This window comes from Dreissena polymorpha, chromosome 5 (assembly GCF_020536995.1).
Source record: "Dreissena polymorpha isolate Duluth1 chromosome 5, UMN_Dpol_1.0, whole genome shotgun sequence".
NCBI lineage: Eukaryota > Metazoa > Mollusca > Bivalvia > Myida > Dreissenidae > Dreissena > Dreissena polymorpha.
The window spans coordinates 7743534-7763930 of record NC_068359.1 but is presented as its reverse complement, the minus strand read 5'-3'; the positions used below and the strand labels follow the sequence as shown (position 1 = coordinate 7763930).

Below are 20397 nucleotides of genomic sequence, written 5' to 3'. Positions count from 1 at the left end.
ACTTTGTAAAAACAAGGGCTGTTTGTAAAACATGCATGCCCCCCTATATGGGCTATAAGTTGTAGTAGCAGCCATTGTGTGAATACGTTTTTTGTCACTGTGAACAACGGCGGCGGCGGCAGCGGTGGTGGTAACATTTGGTAAAATTTAAATATATTACAAGGGAGGCAAATGCTGTAACAAAAAGAACATGCATAAACAGTAGTTGTTTCCCTTGTTTGAACCATGCTAAATCCTTAAAATGCCTATTTCCAGTAACTGTGACCTTCACCTGTGACCTTTGACCTAGTGACCTCAAAATCAATAGGGGTCATCTGCGAGTCATGATCAATGTACCTATGAAGTTTCATGATCCTAGGCCCAAGCGTTCTTGAGTTATCATCTGACAACCACCTGGTGGACGGACCGACCGACCGACAGGGTGGTGGTGGTGGTAACATTTGGTAAAATTTAAATATATTACAAGGGAGGCAAATGCTGTAACAAAAAGAACATGCATAAACTGTAGTTGTTTCCCTTGTTTGAACCATGCTAAATCCTTAAAATGCCTATTTCCAGTAACTGTGACCTTCACCTGTGACCTTGACCTTTGACCTAGTGACCTCAAAATCAATAGGGGTCATCTGCAAGTCATGATCAATGTACCTATGAAGTTTCATGATCCTAGGCCCAAGCGTTCTTGAGTTATCATCTGACAACCACCTGGTGGACAGACCGACCGACAGACAGACCGAAATACCGACACTGTGACCTTCACCTGTGACCTTGACCTTTGACTTAGTGACCTCAAAATCAATAGGGGTCATCTGCGAGTCATGATCAATGTACCTATGAAGTTTCATGATCCTAGGCCCAAGCGTTTTTTAGTTTTCATCTGACAACCACCTGGAGGACGGACCGACCGACAGACAGACCGACATACCGACATGAGCAAAGCAATATACCCCCTCTTCTTCGAAGGGGGGCATAAAAATCAAAGGACATGAATGAAACTCAAATTTTGATGTGTAAGGCATGATGATAGACTCAAATACCAAAACTCAGGTCTAAACAAAAATCATCAGCAAGTGCAAAAAAGTCGGAAAAACTGTTATTGTAGCGAACATTTTTAAGTTCACTTCCCGTTACTTCGCCAAAAATCAATGGACCGCAACAAGACTCAAACTTGATATGTAACTCATGCAAGTAGACTCACATACTAAAAATCAGGAAAACTTCTCAAAGCGTAAAGAAAAAGACTCCGGAAACAGCATACCTGACTGACAGACGTACCGATAGTCTGACTGCTATTTGCAACCCTACAGCATACCTGACTGACAGACGTACCGATAGTCTGACTGCTATTTGCAACCCTACTGATTTCATAAAAAAACTTGCACAACTATCAAAATCTTATTATTTTTACATAAGATCAATTATTGTTCCAGGACAAATAACTTATACCCTCAAACCACTCTGACAGCTATATTCCAGGACAAATAACTAATACCCTTACACCACTTTGTCAGCTATATTCCAGGAAAATTAACTAATACCCTTACACCACTTTGTCAGCTATATTCCAGGACAAATAACTTATACCCTCAAACCACTCTGACAGCTATGTTCCAGGACAAATAACTCCTACTCTTACACCACTTTGTCAATCTATGTTCCACTAAAAATAACTACTACCCTTACACCACTTTGTCAGCTATATTCCAAGACAAATAACTCATACCCTTACACCACTTTGTCAGCCATGTTCCAGGACAAATAACTAATACCCTCAAACCACTTTGTCAGCTATGTTCCACTAAAAATAACTACTACCCTTACACCACTTTGTCAGCTATATTCCAAGACAAATAACTCATACCCTTACACCACTTTGTCAGCGATGTTCCAGGACAAATAACTAATACCCTCAAACCACTTTGTCAGCTATGTTCCATGAAAAATAATTAATACCCTTACACCACTTTGTCAGCTATGTTCCAGGACAAATAACTAATACCCTTACACCACTTTGTCAGCTATGTTCCAACACAAATAACTTGTACCCTTGCACCACTTTGTCAGCTTTGTGCCAGGACAAATAACTCGTACCCTTAGACCATTTTGTCTGCTATGTTCGAGGACAAATAACTCATACCCTTACACCACTTTGTCAGCTATGTTCCAGGACAAATAACTCATACCCTTACACCACTTTGTAAGCTATGTTCGAGGACAAATAACTCATACCCTTACACCACTTTGTCAGCTATGTTCCAGGACAAATAACTCATACCCTTACACCACTTTGTAAGCTATGTTCCAGGACAAATAACTCGTACCCTTACACAACTTTGTCAGCTATGTTCCAGGACAAATAACTCGTACCCTTGCACCACTTTGTCAGCTATGTTCCAGGACAAATAACTAATACCCTTACACCACTTTGTCAGCTATGTTCGAGGACAAATAACTCATAACCTTACACCACTTTGTCAGCTATGTTTCAGGACAAATAACTGGTACTCTTACACCACTTTGTCAGCTATGTTCCAGGACAAATAACTCATACCCTTACACTACTTTGTCAGCAATGTTACAGGAAAAATAACTTGTACCCTTACACCACTTTGTCAGCTATGTTCCAGAACTCATACCCTTACACCACTTTGTCAGTTATGTTACAGGACAAATAACTCGCACCCTCACACCATTCTGACGGCTATGTTCCAGGACAAATAACTCCTACTCTTACACCACTTTGTCAATCTATATTGCAACATTAACACATCCTCCGGGATGTTGTCCAACAAAGCGCGGGGAGAAAAGCGTCTAACTCAGCGTCTACGCACAATATGTGGCATTCATTTTGGTTTGGATGTCAATGTGACTGCTACTTACATCTCGTAAACTTATGAAAGCATTCTACGTTGTCTTCAGTTACAAACATTTATTGAAATGCAAAATGGTTTAGTGCGATATTTGCAACTGATTTACAAGTCTAAATACTTACCAGGGTCCCCAGAATAATTAAACAAGAGGGCCATGATGGCCCTGAATCTCTCACCTGACTAACCTTGCTACATCAACTTAAATTCTATCAGACCCATAAACAATCCCAAGCCAGATTTCACCAATTAATACATTCTGACAAAATTTCATTAACACATGATGAAAACTGTGACCCCTTTCATCTACACAAGGTTTTACTTGAGTTGGCCCATTGAGCTAATTTTTGACCCCAGATGACCCATATACGATCCAAAATCAGATATTATCAAGATAAACATTCTGACCACTTTTCATTAAGATCAGATGAAAACTATGACCTCTATTGTCTACACAAGGCTTTTCTATGATTTGACCTAGTGACCTAGTTTTTGACCACAGATGATCCAAATATAATCCCAACCCAGATGTCATTAAGATAAACATTCTGACCAAATTTCATAAAGATTGGATGAAAACTGTGACCTCTACTGTCTACACAAGTTTTTTTTAAACTTTGACCTAGAGACCTAGTTTTTGACCCTAGATGACCCAAATTCGATCCCAACCCAGATTTTAACAAGACAAACATTCTGACCATATTTCATTAAGATCTGATGAAAACTGTGACCTCTATTGTCTACACAAGGTTTTTCTATGATTTGACCTAGTGACCAAGTTTTTGACCCCAGATGACCCAAATACAATCCCAATCCAGATTTTATCAAGATAAACATTCTGACCAAATTGCATAAAGATTGGATGTAAACTGTGACCTCTATTGTCTACACAAGATTTTTCTATTATTTGACCTAGTGACCTAGTTTTTGACCCCAGATGACCCAAATACAATCCCAAGCCAGATTTCATCAAGATAAACATTCTGACCAAATTTCATAAAGATTGGATGAAAACTGTGACCTCTATTGTCTACACAAGGTTTTTCTATTATTTGACCTAGTGACCTTGTTTTTGACCCCATATGACCCAAATACAATCCCAACCGACATTTCATCAAGATAAACATTCTGACCAAATTTCATAAAGATTGGATGAAAACTGTGACCTCTATTGTCTACACAAGGTTTTTCTATTATTTGACCTAGTGACCTAGTTTTTGACCCCAGATGACCCAAACACAATCCCAACCCAGATTTCATCAAGATTAACATTCTGACCAAATTTCATGAAGATTGGATGAAAACTGTGACCTCTATTGTCTACACAAGGTTTTTCTATGATTTGACCTAGTGACCTAGTTTTTGACCCCAGATGACCCAAATACAATCCCAACCCAGATTTCATCAAGATAAACATTCTGACCAAATTTCATAAAGATTTGATGAAAACTGTGACCTCTACTGTCTACACAAACAAATTGTTGACGGATGGACGCACGCACAGACGCCGGACATCACACGGTCACATAACTTCGTGACAGGTGAGCGAAAAAAAGAAGAAAATTCACATATTTACTACTTACGCATAACGCTTCACAATGCCCAAAGAACAGTCCTTCACTTCTATTTTTTCATGATGGTTGCATCTAAAACAAATATTCCAACATAATTAGAATGGTCTTCTATTTTGTGAAATAATTGCAAAATGGACAATCACTGTAACAGTTATGTGATAATAGCTTCCAGTGATTTTTAGGGCTAATAAGGGAGCTAGATTTGCGTGGTCATAAAGTACATATTGTGTCTTGTTCTGTGAAAATTGGGCAAAATGCATGTGTGCAAAGTGTCGTCCCAGATTAGCCTATGCAGTCCGCACAGGCTTATCAGGGACGACACTTTCCACTTTAATAGTATTTTTTCGTTTAACGGAAGTCCCTTTATTACTGAAAATCTAGTTTAAGCGGAAAGTGTTGTCCCTGATTAGCCTTTGCACACCGTACAGGCTAATCTGGGACGACACTTTACACACATGCATTTTGCCCAGTTTTCTCAGAACAAGACACATATTATTTCCCATATCATAAACCTCAGAGTCCCCTCTCATTGACAGAAGGGACATACATGTACAATTCTCTAGAAGTCTTCACAAGGAAATGTTCTCTCTCCTGTCGAAATGGGACAAGGCACCTTAAATGGGCATTATTTTATTTTAAAAACTTTATTTACTGAAATAGTAAAAATAAAAATAAACAAAAGCTGTCAGAAGACAGCACGCTCGACTTTTCGAGTGCATGACAGTATAACGTAAGCCATCATGGGGAAATGGTTCATATTCAATAAGGTCACGGTAATATAGTCATATTCTAAGTGAAAGAGAGGACCGTAGTTGAAACATATTGATTGCTTATGTTTTAAAGAAGTTGTACTTTAGAGAAAATTCTGAGTTCAGGTATATTTTTCACAATCTATTGAACATTTGTGAAGAAATAAAACAAACTAATAAGATTTTATTTCAAGTATGATCGCAATAGCCTTGGTGGGATGGTTGGAAAGTCCTTCAAAAATGAAATAAATATTTGTGTTTTTTTACCATGTTTAAAAAAAAATATTTTTGAGTGGGGGATGGGGGTATAATGTGGGGGTGTGGTCATTTATTAGATGATCTTTCAATAAAAGCAATATGTCAAGGTGGGGCGTGGGGGACTGTTTGGATGGAGTCCATTCTGGTATGTCAGGTAAGAGTTGTTTTGTCAAAGCATGAATCAAATCTGATGATATAGAGGATATTTGTTGGATTCGGTGGATTATCGATTTTAATTCACGAGTGATCATAGAAAATAATATTTCACGAGTGGCGCAGCCATAAGTGAAAATATATATTTTATATGATCACGAGTGAATTAAAATCACTAATCCACCGAACCCAACAAATTTTCTTTTTATTTTATGCTTAATTTCACAGTTTATATACATTGTTAAAGAGTTTAACTAAAGAATTTTGTTGGGAACATGACGTCATTTCGTCAAAAAAAATGACGTCAATTAACATAAACAGTGAAAATTATCGATAATTTTCACTGATAATTTTCATTGTTTGAAACAGTGAAATTATCAGTTCTAATTCACTGATATTTCTCTATAAACCACCGGAAAGCATAAATAAAGAAGTTATGGCATAAGCAAAAAATATCAAAAATAAAATAATAAAAATAAATATTTGTGTTGTTTTTTTATCATGTTTCAAAAAAAAAATATTTGTTTGTGGAGGGGGTGGAGAGGGGGAATAATGTGGGGGTGTGGTCAATTATTAGATGATATTTCAAAAAAAAGAAAAAAAAGTGGAAGGGGAATTCTGGGGTGGGGCGTGGGGGATGGTTTGGGTAAAGTCCATTGTAGTTTGTCAGGTAAGTATTGTTTTGACAAAGTATGAATCAAATCTGATGCTAAATAAAGAAGAAATGGCTATTTAAACAAAATTTATTTATTTGACCTTGAGATTCAAGGTTATTCAAAGGTCAGGGTCAAATTCAACTTGCCAGGTACAGTACCCTCATGATAGTAGGAAAAGTATTTGAAGTTTGAAAGCAATAGCCTTGATACTTTAGAAGTAAAGTGCATCTAACCACAAAATTTAACAAAATATTCAAAGTAACTAAGTCAAAAAAGGGCCATAATTCCGTCAAAATGCCAACCAGAGTTATGCAACTTGTCCTGTATAGTCCCCATATGTTAGTTAACGAGTGTTCCAATTCTGAAAGCAATATCTATGATACTTTAGGAGTAAAATGGACTAAAACACAAAACTTTACCAAATTTTCAATTTTCTAAGTATAAAAGGGGCCATAATTCTGTCAAAATGCCAGTCAGAGTTTCATAACTTTGCCTGCACAGTCCCCTTATGATAGTTAGTAAGTGTTGAAAGCATGAAAGCAATAGCTTTGATACTTTAGGAATAAAGTGGACCTAAACACAAAACTTGACCAAATTTTAAATTTTCTTAGTACAAGAGGGCCATGATGGCCCTGAATCGCTCACCTGACTCATTAAGATCAGATGAAAACTATGACCTCTATTGTCTACACAATGTTTTTCTATGATTTGACCTAGTGACCTAGTTCCTGACTCTAGATGACCCAAATACAATCCCAATCCAGATTTCATCAAGATAAACATTCTGACCACAGTTCATAAATATTGGATGAAAACTGTGACCTCTATTGTCAAAACAAGGTTCTTCTATTTATTTGACCTAGATTTTTACCCCAGATGACCCAAATACAATCCCACCCAGATTTCATCAAGAATTCTGACCAAATTTCATAAAGGTTGGATGAAAACTGTGATCTCTAATGTCTACACAAGGTTTTTCTATTATTTGACCTAGTGACCTAGTTTTTGACCCCAGATGACCCAAATAAAATCCCAACCCAGATTTCATCAAGATAAACATTCTGACCAAATTTCATAAAGATTGGATGAAAACTGTGACCTCTATTGTCTACAGAAGGTTGTTCTATTATTTGACCTAGTGACCTTGTTTTTGACCCCAGATGACCCAAATACAATCCCAAACCGGATTTCATCAAGATAAACATTTTGACCAAATTTCATCAAGATTGGATGCAAACTGTGAAATCTACTGTCTACACAAACAAATTGTTGACGGACAGACGCACGGACACACGCAGGCACGCACAACGGATGCCGGACATCACACGATCACATAAGCTCACCGTGTCACTTCATGACAGGTGACCTAAAAATATGTGTCCGAGATAAACATGAACAGTTGTGGTTAAAATCCCATAGAAACAAGGGCTGTTTGTAAAACATGTATGCCCCCCTATATGGGCTATAAGTTGTAGTAGCAGCCATTGTGTGAATACGTTTTTTGTCACTGTGAATGGTGGTGGTGGTGGTGGTGGTGGTGGTGGTGTAGTAGTAGTAGTAGTAGTAGTAGTAGTAGTAGTAGTAGTAGTAGTAGTAGTAGAAGTAGTAGTAGTAGTAGTAGTAGTAGTAGTAGTAGTAGTAGTAGTAGTAGTAGAAGTAGTAGTAGTAGTAGTAGTAGTAGTAGTAGTAGTAGTAGTAGTAGTAGTAGTAGTAGTAGTAGTAGTAGTAGTAGTAGAAGTAGTAGTAGTAGTAGTAGTAGAAGTAGTAGTAGAAGTAGTAGTAGAAGTAGTAGTAGTAGTAGTAGTACAGGTCAGATTTGGAATCTCTGCTGTAAAATGAGATTTTGAATGAATTAAAGGGAGGCAAATCTGTAATAAAAAGAACATGCATAAACCGTAGTTGTTTCCCTTGTTTGCACCATGCTAAATCCTTACAAGTTTGGAAAGAATTGGCTGAAAAATTTGGACTTTATTGCATAAACACCATTTTCTCAATTCAAGGGGAGGTAATTCTGTACTTCATGGACCAATAATGCTCATTTTTTGTAGGGTTCGTGTCCTCATTGATATAAAGACACTGTGCAAATTTGGAAAGGATCGGACAAAAAATGTGGAAGATTTTTGAAAGTTTTCACAAAATAGGCAAAAACGAAAAAGCATGCAAAGTTCAACGAGCTCCTGCGGTCATGTTTTTTGACGAATCAAATTTCTTTGAACAACTTTTTCAGGGGAGCCTTCAAAGGTCATCCCTGTGAATTTTTTTTTTAATCTGATGAGCGGTCATCTTGGTTATGTGATCAATTTTTTTTTAACAATTCTTTTGTCCCATGACCTAGGGATGCTCCACATGAAATTTAGTTGAAATTGGCTCAATGGTTTAGTAGAAGAAGATGTTTACAAATTGTTTACAGACAGACGGACGGACGGACGCCGACGCTGAGTGATCACAATAGCTCACCCCGAGCTATCGCTCAGGTGAGCTAATAAAAAGGGGCATAATTGTCTTGTTGCCATAAAGAAGTATTCCAAGTTTGAGTTCATTATCTTTGATAGTGTTTAAGTTATTTGACTTAATAAAAAACTTTAACCAACGCTAACGCTGGGGCGAGTAGTATAGCTCTCATTTTTCTTCGAAAAGTCGAGCTAAACAATTTTTGTATTTGAGTGAAAGATATACACATCTGCCTTGGGGGAGAAATTGCTCCAAATTGAAGCACAACAAATTTGATGAAAATATGCACTATGTCACGTACTTAATATTAGGTTCGTAATCCCAGTCGGATGTCGTTAAAGCAGCAATAAGACTCGACTTGGACGTAGTGTTATCAACATGTGCATGCATTTCCTGGAACAGACTCTCCACCTCATAGATGCGTCGGATGCGGTTGGGTTGGCCTAGTCGCGCCTTGCCATGAATCCAGTCAAGACACCGCTCCACGATGTCCCAGTTCTCTCCCGCACCCTAAATCAAGAGATTTGAGGTTGAAACTAAGGCGTGCATAGTTACATTGAGATTTGAGAATGAAACTAAGGGGTGTATAATAAGACTGAGATTTGAGAATGAACTAACATGTGTATTTGCATTGACATTTGAGGTTAAAACTAAGACTTGTATAGTTACATTGTGATTTGAGGGTAAAACTAAGGGGTGCACAGTAACATTGAGATTTGAGGTTGAAACTAAGGGGAGTATAGTGAGATTGAGATTTGAGGTTGAAACTAAGGTGTGCACAGTTATAATGGGATTTGAGAATGAAACTAACGGATGTGTATCACATTGACAAATGATGGTGAAATTAAGGGGTGAATAGTTAGATTGAGATTTGAGGATAAAACTAAGGTGTGTATAGTTTCATTGAGATTTTAGGGTAAAACTATGGGGTGTAAAGTAACATTGAGATTGAGGTTGAAACTAAAGGGTGTATGGTTAGATTGAGATTTGAGGGTTAAACTTAAGGGGTGTATAGTAACATTGAGATTTGAGGGTAAATTTAAGGTGTGTAAAGATACATAGAGATATGAGGATGAAACAAAGGGGTGCATAGTTACCTTGAGATTTGAGGTCAAAACTGATATTTGTATAGTTACATTGAGATTTGAGGGTGAAACTAACAAGTGCATAGTAACATTGACATTTGAGATTGAAACTTAGGGGTGTACAGTGAGATTGAGATTTTAGGGTGAAACTAAGGTGTGCGGAGTTACAATGAGATTTGAGAATGAAATCAAGGGGTGTGTATCACATTGACATTTGAGGGTGAAATTAAGGGATGAATAGTTATATTGAGGTTTGAGGGTAAAACTAAAGTGTGTGTAGTTTTATTGAAATGTGAGGGTAAAACTTAGGGGTGTATAGTAACATTGAGATTGAGGTTTAACTAAGGGGTGTATGGTTAGATTGAGATTTGAGGGTGAAACTAAGGTGTGTGTAGTTGCATTGAGATTTGATGGTTAAACATAGGGATGTATATCACATTTAGATATGAGGGTGAAACTAAGGGGTGTGAAGTAACATTGAGATTTGAGGATAAACTAAGGTAAGTAAAGTTACATTGAGATATGAGGATGAAACAAAGGGGTGAATCGTTACATTGAGATTTGAGGGTAAAACTAAGGTTTGCATTGTAACTTTGAGATTTGAGGGTAAAACTAAAGGGTGTAGTTACATTTAGATTTTAGGATGAAACTAAAGGGTGTATAAATTCATTAGGATTTTAAGGTGAAACTAAGGTGTGTATAGTAAAATTGAGATTTGACACATCCAATGAGAATGACAGGAATGCTGTGCTACTTCACACAGCCAATGAAAAAAAAAACACAATGGTAATATTCCATGTATAATATACCTTCACAGCATTTAATGTTTTCAAAAGCAAAACATATTTTATGTAAGGTAAACAATACTTTTTTTACAATAATAAATGGCCAAAGCCTTCTGAATTTTATTTTGATATGATACAGAAATGGACAATTCCTAAACTTAAGTTTATTTAATTTTTGATTGTAATTCACAATCATAAAAACTAAATCGGTATAAACTAAAGATATTTTCCAATAAAATTGTATTTTTCCACATAGCATTAAATATACCATATGATCTATAACTGAACACAAATTCATTGGTCGAGATGGTGTTCAGCCAATTACACTATATTCGAAATTCTTGAAAATCCAGTTGTTCCCAGGAAGTGTCTGGTCTAAAAACAGTTGGCCATCCACACATTTCTATACAAACGAAATTGTTTTTCAACAAAAAATATCGATAGGAAATCATAGTTATTGCCTCGAGAACCATAGCATATGATATGATATTCACTGGCAGGAAAACAGATTGACCTCTTCTGTGCCTAAGTCAATATCCCTTTCTGGGGCCGTATTCCAGTAGCTTCTTAAGTTAAAAAATAACTTAAGTTGACATATTGCACAATATTTTTTCTTATCTCTGCCATTTTTTCTGTAAACATAAGATTTCACTTAAGTTAAATTCTGGTAGCTTCATAAACTTAATAAATTTCTTTACTCTGTGTATTTTTTCTCATATATTTAAAATTAAGTTAACTTCCTTTAACTCTTAAAGGAATTTCTTAAAGAGGAATACTAAGTGTCTCATGTTTTGTTTTTGACATTTCAAATTTAACTTAAGAAATTTATTTAAGAAGTGAATCAGATCTTATTCAACGGTGCTCTGGTCAAATCAAATAGCCTCACTCTGGGATAATGGAGCTTAATGCAAGTGTCATCCAAGATAAGCCTGTGCAGTAAACACAGGCTAATCAGGGACAACACTTTCCGCTTTTATGTTATTTTTCTTTTAAAGGAAGTCTCTTCTTAGCGAATCAAGTTTAGGCGGAAAGTGGTATTCCTGAACAGTTTATGAAGACTGCACAGGCTTATCTGCGACCACACTTAACACAAATGTAGCGTGTAGCCCCCATTTCCTTCAATCCCATTTTCTTCAATGGCCCTCCTGTCAATAATTGATACAGTTTTGCGGACTCACCAGACAGTATACAGGTGGATTCTCAGGCAGTTCCCCGCCTGGGTTGATGAAGTTCTCTATCTGGATCCACAGGCCCGTGTAGTTGTTACTGGCCTCCTCAAAGTTCTCTATGGGGATCTTGTGAGTGTCCTCACCTAGGTGATAAGACATGAGCCTTGCTTGCCAACACTGGCTTTAATACATGTTACTTCAATTGGATTTTCTCAAAGAAGATTCTTCTCTAAAATAAAAACAAGATATGTGTTTGTCAGAAACACTATTTCCCCCTTTGCACAGCTTTGCAGCTATATATTTGACCTTTGACCTTGAAAGATGACCTTGACCTTTCACCACTCAAAATGTGCAGCTCCATGAAAAACACAAGCATGCCAAATATCAAGTTGCTATCTTCAATATTGCAAAAATTATTGCAAATGTTAAAGTTGGCGAAAACAAACAAACAAACACACAAACCAACAGACAGGGCAGAAACAATATGTCCCCCACTCCATAGAAGCAGAACTGCGCAGGCTACTCTGGGACAAAACTTTAAGCACATATGCATAAAGCCCCCTTTTCCCCAATTTTGACATTTATGTTTTGTTATGTCACTTTTATTATGCATGCCTCTTCAGTAACTTAATATTTTTAATTAGGCAGGATTATGACAAAGGAAATATAACGTTGAAGGGATATGGACAGAAATGGCAGATCAATAGATATGGACAAGAAGTGTACTTACTTTTCTGTAAACATGTAAATCTGTAACCAGAAGGGATTTGACCTGAAAGAAAAAACAAATATTTTTTTTAATATTAAAGTTAAGTATCTTCAATTAGATTAACCTGACAAAGCGCTCACCTGGAAGAAGTGGTCTCCTCAGGTAAGCGTCCATATTCCCCCCACCAACAATCAGTCATTATTACACCTGTAGTAAACAGAACTTTCTGTCTGACACAAGACCCAGCAATATCATTTCAAACACCACTAAATCACCATCTAAAGCACATGGGAGGCATCTGATTAACAGAGAATGTTAAGTCAGCTCAATGCTTCTAAATTATCCTAAATGCATTTTTTATCAGATATGGTGTGATAGATTATGTTGCTTGTCAAAGCATCAGTTTTCTGCTAGGTAAGGCATGAGAAAAATCCATTCGAACTAAACACTCCTGACTTTGACTAGCTATTATTGGTTTAAATTTAAGTGACCCTGTGACCTTGTTTTTGACCCGGCATGGCCCATGTTCGAACTTGACCTACACATCATCTAGATACAACTTCTGACCAAGTTTGGTGAAGCTCTGATGAAAAATACTTGAATTAGAGAGCGGACACAATGCTCAATGTTTAAAACGCACTATGTGACCCCGTGACCTAGTTTTTAACCCCGCATAGCCCATGTTCGAACTTGACCTACACATCATCTATATACAACTTCTGACCAAGTTTGGTGAAGCTCGGATGAAAACTACTTGAATTAGAGAGCGGACACCATGCTCAATGTTTAAAACGCACTAAGTGACCCTGTGACCTCATTTTTTACCCAGCATGACCCATATTCGAATTTGACCTAGACATCATCTAGATACAACATCTGACCAAGTTTGGCGAAGATCGGATGAAAACAACTTGAATTAGAGAGCGGACACTTAATATGGACCGACCCACCGACTGACAGACGGACAGATAGACAAGCTCACACCTATATACCCCCCTAAACTTCGTTTGTGGGGGTATAATAAGCCTTCAAGCTTTATACACACACCTTGTCTTGACAGATCCCAAATAAATTCCAACACTAGATAAGCCTTTAAGCTACATACACACACCTTCACTTGACAGACTTTAATGTTCTAAGTACAAAGGGTCATTGGGACTGCGTACCTGGCTCAATGAACCTGTGCAGCTCCTTGGTGATTCCCTGGGCAATACTGTACTCTATCATCCCAATCTCCACTGGCAACACTTCCTTCTCCTCTGTTTGACAAAGTATCTGGAAGCTGATGAAATAGAACTTGCTGCGCATCAAATCTGAAATTAAAATTAGCCATTAAATAAATTATTATAGCTTTATGCATATACAAGTTACTATATGATCCTGAAAATAACATGATTTCATTTGTATTGACAGTGTTTGGCAAAAAACAATATAAATATTTAGTACCTTTAAGTCTGACATTCTCCACATTAAATGTTTGTTAAAAGGTATTGTGCATGTGACGATAACTTGTGAGTGTAACAAGAATGTCAAATAGGGTCCTTGCCCATAGAAAACTTGTCCTTTGAGTGACAAAGAATGGTTCAACACAAACAAGGCACATCATTTGCAGACACAACTCTGTGTCACATAGTTCCCAGTGTAAAGCACCAAGTACACTGAACCTTAATTGAACGTCCCTGACCTTGATTTAACGTCTGTTGCAAGAGTCAGTGGGATATGGTTCAGCAGGGGATCAAACCTGCAACTGAGTTCTGGCACCAATGTGTCACCACTAGACTTCGGATCCACATGACCAGAACTATTTTGGTTCTGCGTTTTATCAAAGGGAATTTTATGATGTCATGTGCTGTACAATACCTGTACACATGTTTATCTTTTACAATCTAATTCTGTTTACTAATTGTTTGAATTAGACCAAGAGCTTTCCCAAGAGAGCGAACTCGACTATTCTTCTGCCTGGATGGTAAATGTATTTTTCATGTTATTCACCTGACATCAGGACCACAAAGACATATTTGAAGTTGAATATCTGTAAGAGTTTTATAGTATATGTAACCTAAAGGATGAAGAAATCAAATATAAATCTAGGGGAATTTAATTTAAAAGATTGCATTCAAGGACTTAAAACCAACCAAGCTCTGATATTACCTCACCTAATCAAGGACTTGACCCCCCAGCACCAAGCCATGATATTACCTCTCTCAATCAATGACGTGAACCTCCCAAAGCCATGATATTACCTCTCACAATCAAGGACTTGAAACCAACCAAGCCCTGATATTAAATCTCCCGATCAAGGACTTGAATCCAACCAAGCCCTGATATTACCTCTCCCAATCAAGGACTTGAACCCACCCAAGCCCTGATATTACCTCTCCCAATCAAGGACTTGAACCCACCAAGCCCTGATATTACCTCTCACAATCAAGGACTTGAACCCACCCAACCCCTGATATTACCTCTCACAATCAAGGACTTGAACCCACCCAACCCCTGATATTACCTCTCCCTATCAAGGACTTGACCCCCCCCAAGCCCTGATATTACCTCTCCCAATCAAGGACTTGAACCCACCAAACCCCTGATATTACCTCTCCCAATCAAGGACTTGAACCCCCCCCCAAGCCCTGATATTACCTCTCCCAATCAAGGACTTGAACCCACCCAACCCCTGATATTACCTCTCCCAATCAAGGACTTGAACCCCCAAGCCCTGATAATCAGGACTTGAACCCCCCCCCCAAGCCGTGATATTACTTCTCCCAATCAAGGACTTTAACCCACACAAGCCCTGATTTTACCTCTCTCAATCAAGGACTTGAACACACCCAAGCCCTGATATTACCTCTCTCAATCAAGGACTTTAACCCACCCAACCCCTGATATTACCTCTCCCAATTAAGGACTTGAACCCCCCCCAAGCCCTGATATTACCTCTCCCAATCAAGGACTTGAACCCACCCAACCCCTGATATTACCTCTACCAATCAAGGACTTGAACCCCCAAGCCCTGATAATCAGGACTTGAACCCCCCCAAGCCGTGATATTACTTCTCCCAATCAAGGACTTTAACCCACACAAGCCCGGATTTTACCTCTCTCAATCAAGGACTTGAACTCACCCAAGCCCTGATATTACCTCTCTCAATCAAGGACTTTAACCCACCCAACCCCTGATATTACCTCTCCCAATCAAGGACTTGAAACCAACCAAGCCCTGATATTTCCTCTCCGAATCAAGGACTTTAACCCACCCAACCCCTGATATTACCTCTCACAATCAAGGACTTGAACCCCCCCTCCCCAAAGCCTTGATATTACCTCTCACAATCAAGGACTTGAACCCAACCAAGCCCTGATATTACCTCTCCTAATCAAGGACTTGAACCCAACCAAGCCCTGATATTACCTCTCCCAATCAAGGACTTTAACCCACCCAACCCCTGATATTACCTCTCACAATCAAAGAATTGAACCCCCCCCCCCCTCCCCAAAGCCGTGATATTACCTCTCCCAATCAAGGGCTTTAACCCACACAAGCCCTGATTTTACCTCTCTAAATCAAGGACTTGAACTCACCCAAGCCCTAATATTACTTCTCCCAATCAAGGACTTGAACCCACCCAACCCCTGATATTACCTCTCACAATCAAGGACTTGAACCCACCCAACCCCTGATATAACCTCTCACAATCAAGAACTTTTAACCCACCCAACCCCTGATATTACCTCTCACAATCAAGGACTTGAACCCACCCAACCCCTGATATTACCTCTCCCAATCAACGACTTTAACCCACCCAACCCCTGATGTTACTTCTCACAATCAAGGACTTGAACCAACCCAAGCCCTGATATTACCTCTCCCAATCAAGGACTTTAACCCACCCAAGCCCTGATATAACCTCTCCAAATCAATGACTTGAACCCACCCAAGCCCTGATATTAAATCTCCCAATCAAGGACTTGAACCCCCCCCCCCCTCCCCAAAGCCGTGATATTACCTCTCCCAATCAAACACTTTAACCCACACAAGCCCTGATTTTACCTCTCTCAATCAAGGACTTGAACTCACCCAAGCCCTGATATTACCTCTCCCAAAAAAGGACTTTAACCCACACAACCCCTGATATTACTTCTCTCAATCAAGGACTGGAACCCACCCAATCCCTGATATTACCTCTCCCAATCAAGGGCTTGAACCCACCCAAGCTCTGATATTACCTCTCCCAATCAAGGACTTGAACCCACCCATGCTCTGTTTTTACCTCTCCCAATCAAGGACTTGAACCCACCCAACCCCTGATATTACCTCTCTCAATCAAGGACTTTAACTCACCCAACCCCTGATATTTCCTCTCCCAATCCAGGACTTGAACACCCCCAAGCCCTGATAATCAGGACTTGAACCCACCCAACCCCTGAATTTACCTCTTCCAATCAAGGACTTGAATCCCTGCCACAACCCCTGATATTACCTCTCTCAATCAAGGACTTGAACCCACCCAACCCCTGATATTACCTCTCCCAATCAAGGACTTGAACCCACCCAAGCCCTGATATTACTTCTTCCAATCAAGGACTTGAACCCACCCAACCCCTGATATTACCTTTCCCCGGTGGCATGTCTTTCACCATGTCCCTGCGCTCTTTGATCCTCCGATGCTCCATGTCAGTATGCTTGTCTACACGATGCTGTTTGGAAAAATGACATTAACAAGAAATCAATTCATGCCTTTAATTATTTGAACTGTTTTTTATGGTACACTTTATGACATGACTGCACAACAATAAAAGAAATTAAATCAAGTCTGCAAGACCTCCACAGGTTAATTCCAAATCAGGTATGCTTAAATACTCAGTTTCAAATTTGGGGTTTGCAACATTTCCGGCTTGCTTTGGTCAAAGTGCTTATTTCTTTTACTGCTTTACAATTTCAGCCTTTTCATTACTACTTAAGCAGGAAGCTGTCACAGACAGTGTTTCCTACGCCACAGATGAATTGTTGTTGTACATACTGCCAGAATGTTCCCAACATTGTCTTGACGAAATTTGTCTCCCTCCCGGCCCCTCATTTTGTTCTTCGCTTCTTTAGCCATGGCTTCAAATCTAGCCTTCTCCCTCTCTGGAAGCATCTGGAACAAAGGAAGACTACAGGAATAATACTGAAGAATATATGAAACAAGAGCAATCTCATTAGGATGACATATGCCCCCAATAACCGCTCTGATAGAAGTTATGAGCATTTTTCTAAACCTAAACACATTTTCTAAAACTTAACGCTGACCCTAAGTTAGAGGTCAAGGTCACAGGTGTCAAAATTTGTATGTGTATGGAAAGGCCTTGTCCATTTACACATGCATACCAAATATGAAAGTCACATCTAAAGGGACATAGAAAATTATGAGCATTTTTCGAAACCTAAACGCAAAGTGTGACGGACAGTCGGACGGACTGACAGACTGACAGTGCGATCACTATATGTCCTCCTTTGGGGGCATAAAGAATTGAAGACTATAGATTTAATATTAAAGACTACAGATAAAATATTCAAGACTACAGAAATAATATTGAAGATTGTTATGGTCTGGCATATGTTATTGTTAATTCACAAATGATCAAGATATGTAAAATATTTGATGGTCATGCATGGATAATAATCAATAACTTACTGCAAACAATAAATTTCATTTTAATATTTTATCAGACTTAAGCTGGAATAATAATATCATGATGTCAAATAAAATGACATCATTTTACAGTTAGACAGTGAAAATTATCGACAATTTATACTGTTGTTTTCAAATCCTAAAAACAGTGAATTACTAGTTTTAAATCACTCATATCTTCTTATAATCCACAGAAAAGCATAGCATCATATTATATGACAATAGTTGTTTTAATTGTTATCGAGTCATAAACTCCATATCAGAAAAACTTTAACATTATGCTATCTGTTAATGTCTTTCAGTCACTGATGTTTGCTTCACTACATGAAAACATCAGAAAACAACATTCAACCAGCAACCTTGGTATACACTCTTTTTGCATTTAACAAATGAAAACAGAACTACCTCAGACAAAGAATCTATTGAAAATGCTTGAACAGTTTTGACCCTGATTTTTTTTTGGTTTCGATTAATCTTCATTCTGTTAAATGCGATGAGCTTAAGTTCATTTTCTTTTATTGATCAAAAGCTACAAGTTTTGTTGTGAGTGTTATACAGCTTTTAATAAAAAGTCTATGTGAATTAAAACTGTTGCTTAATACAGATGAAACACCATCAACCTTTAAATAGTAAAACCAACGTTTGAAATAAGTCAATTAAGCTAGTTGCCCTGAAAACTACTTTGCAAAATTGGTGCCTTTGAATTACATTAAAGTACCTTCCATCTTGGATGTGCGATTTCCACAACGTCCGCCATTCCGTTGGGGAAGACTCGCCCTTCTCTACGTAACTGGGGCTCGAGATCTTTCATGAAGAAGTAGAAGGCATTTCTTTGTTGCTTCTTTGGCATTTTATCTATTAATATATGCAATAAGAAGAGATAGAGTTTATTTGTTGGATTCTGTGGATTATCGATTTTAATTCACAAGTGATCATAGAAAATATTATTTTCACGAGTGGCGCAGCGACTAGTAAAATATTATTTTCTATGATCACAAGTGAATTAAAATCGATCATCCACCAAATCAAACAAATTTTCTTTTTATTTAATGCTTTTTTTTCACAGTTTATATACATTGTTAAAGAGTTGAACTAAAGAATTTAGCTGGGATAATGACGTCATTTTGTTAAAAAAATTACGTCATTTCAAAGTAAACAGTGAACATTAGCGATAATTTTCACTGTTAATTTTCACTGTTTTAAACAGGGAAATTATCAGTTTTACTTCACTGATATTTCTCTATAAACCACTGGAAAGCATTAAATAAATGTACGCAAAACAGGTATATACCTACCACTAAACTTGCATGAACTTATAAGTTAGCCAAAAAATTAAAATATATTTTAATGGTCATATAAATTGGCTGAAACAGGTTTTTCATCAACAATCTGTCTACTGGGCTTTAATTTGAATGGTTTGACACATTTTACTGCAACACAATTGGAATGGCATATCCAATACTTATGTAAATCAGTATAAAATGTTCAGAAGGGGAAAACTTTATCTTAAAAAATGTTGCCACTCTCCATATTTTGGCTTGAGGGAGGAGTGACTTCTCCCTAAATTTTGAGCCAAGCTAGACCCCTAAAGGGATATTTTGTGTGTGTATTTACAGGACTTATAAACAAGAGCATCCTTTAAACAAGAGGCCCATGAGGGCCTGAATTGCTCTACTGCTATAAACACTGTGCAAGTTTGGAAAGAATAAGATGAAAACTGTGTACTTAAATGCGCAAACAAGGAGAATTTTCTCAAATTCAAGGGGAGATTATTGTGTACTTATTTCTCCGATACTGCTCATATTCAATAGGGTTCAAGTCATCATTGATGTAAAGATACTGTGCAAAATTTGGAAATAATTGGATGAAAACTGTGGAATTAATTGCGTAAACAAGCCGGATTTCAAAATTTTATCCTATTCAAGGGGAAGTCATTCTGGACTTATTGCTTCGATATTGCTCTTTTTAAAAAAGGGTTTGAGTCCTCATTGATACAAAGACACTGTATAAGCTTGCCAAGAATTGGATGAAAATTATGGACTTTATCACATAAAAAAACTGAATTTTCATTTTTTTTCTCAAATTCAAGGGGAGATAATTCTGGACTTATAACTCCGATATTGCTCATTTTCAATAGGGTTTGACTTATCATTAAGATAAAGACACTGTGCAAGTTGGGAAATAATTGGATGAAAACTGTGGACTTAATTGCGTAAACAAGCCTTAAACAAGCACGCACAGACGACGGAAACCACGCCATGACATAAGCTCT

General features: G+C 37.9%; 1 protein-coding gene across 4 annotated transcripts in view; it reads right to left on the bottom strand.

Annotated features, from left to right (window-relative positions):
- Positions 1-20397, bottom strand: part of LOC127832354 (protein maelstrom homolog) — a 51506-nt gene that overhangs the window by 17212 nt on the left and 13897 nt on the right. For all 4 annotated transcript variants that reach the window (XM_052357777.1, XM_052357779.1, XM_052357780.1 and 1 more), the window contains exons 2-9: positions 18844-18980; positions 17475-17591; positions 17067-17151; positions 13620-13766; positions 12475-12516; positions 11754-11887; positions 9007-9215; positions 4448-4510 (exon numbers count right to left, since the gene is read on the bottom strand). In XM_052357777.1, coding sequence (XP_052213737.1) covers positions 4448-4510; positions 9007-9215; positions 11754-11887; positions 12475-12516; positions 13620-13766; positions 17067-17151; positions 17475-17591; positions 18844-18975 — 929 coding nt within the window. In that variant the 5' untranslated portion in view covers positions 18976-18980. The remainder of the gene's footprint in view (positions 1-4447; positions 4511-9006; positions 9216-11753; positions 11888-12474; positions 12517-13619; positions 13767-17066; positions 17152-17474; positions 17592-18843; positions 18981-20397) is intronic.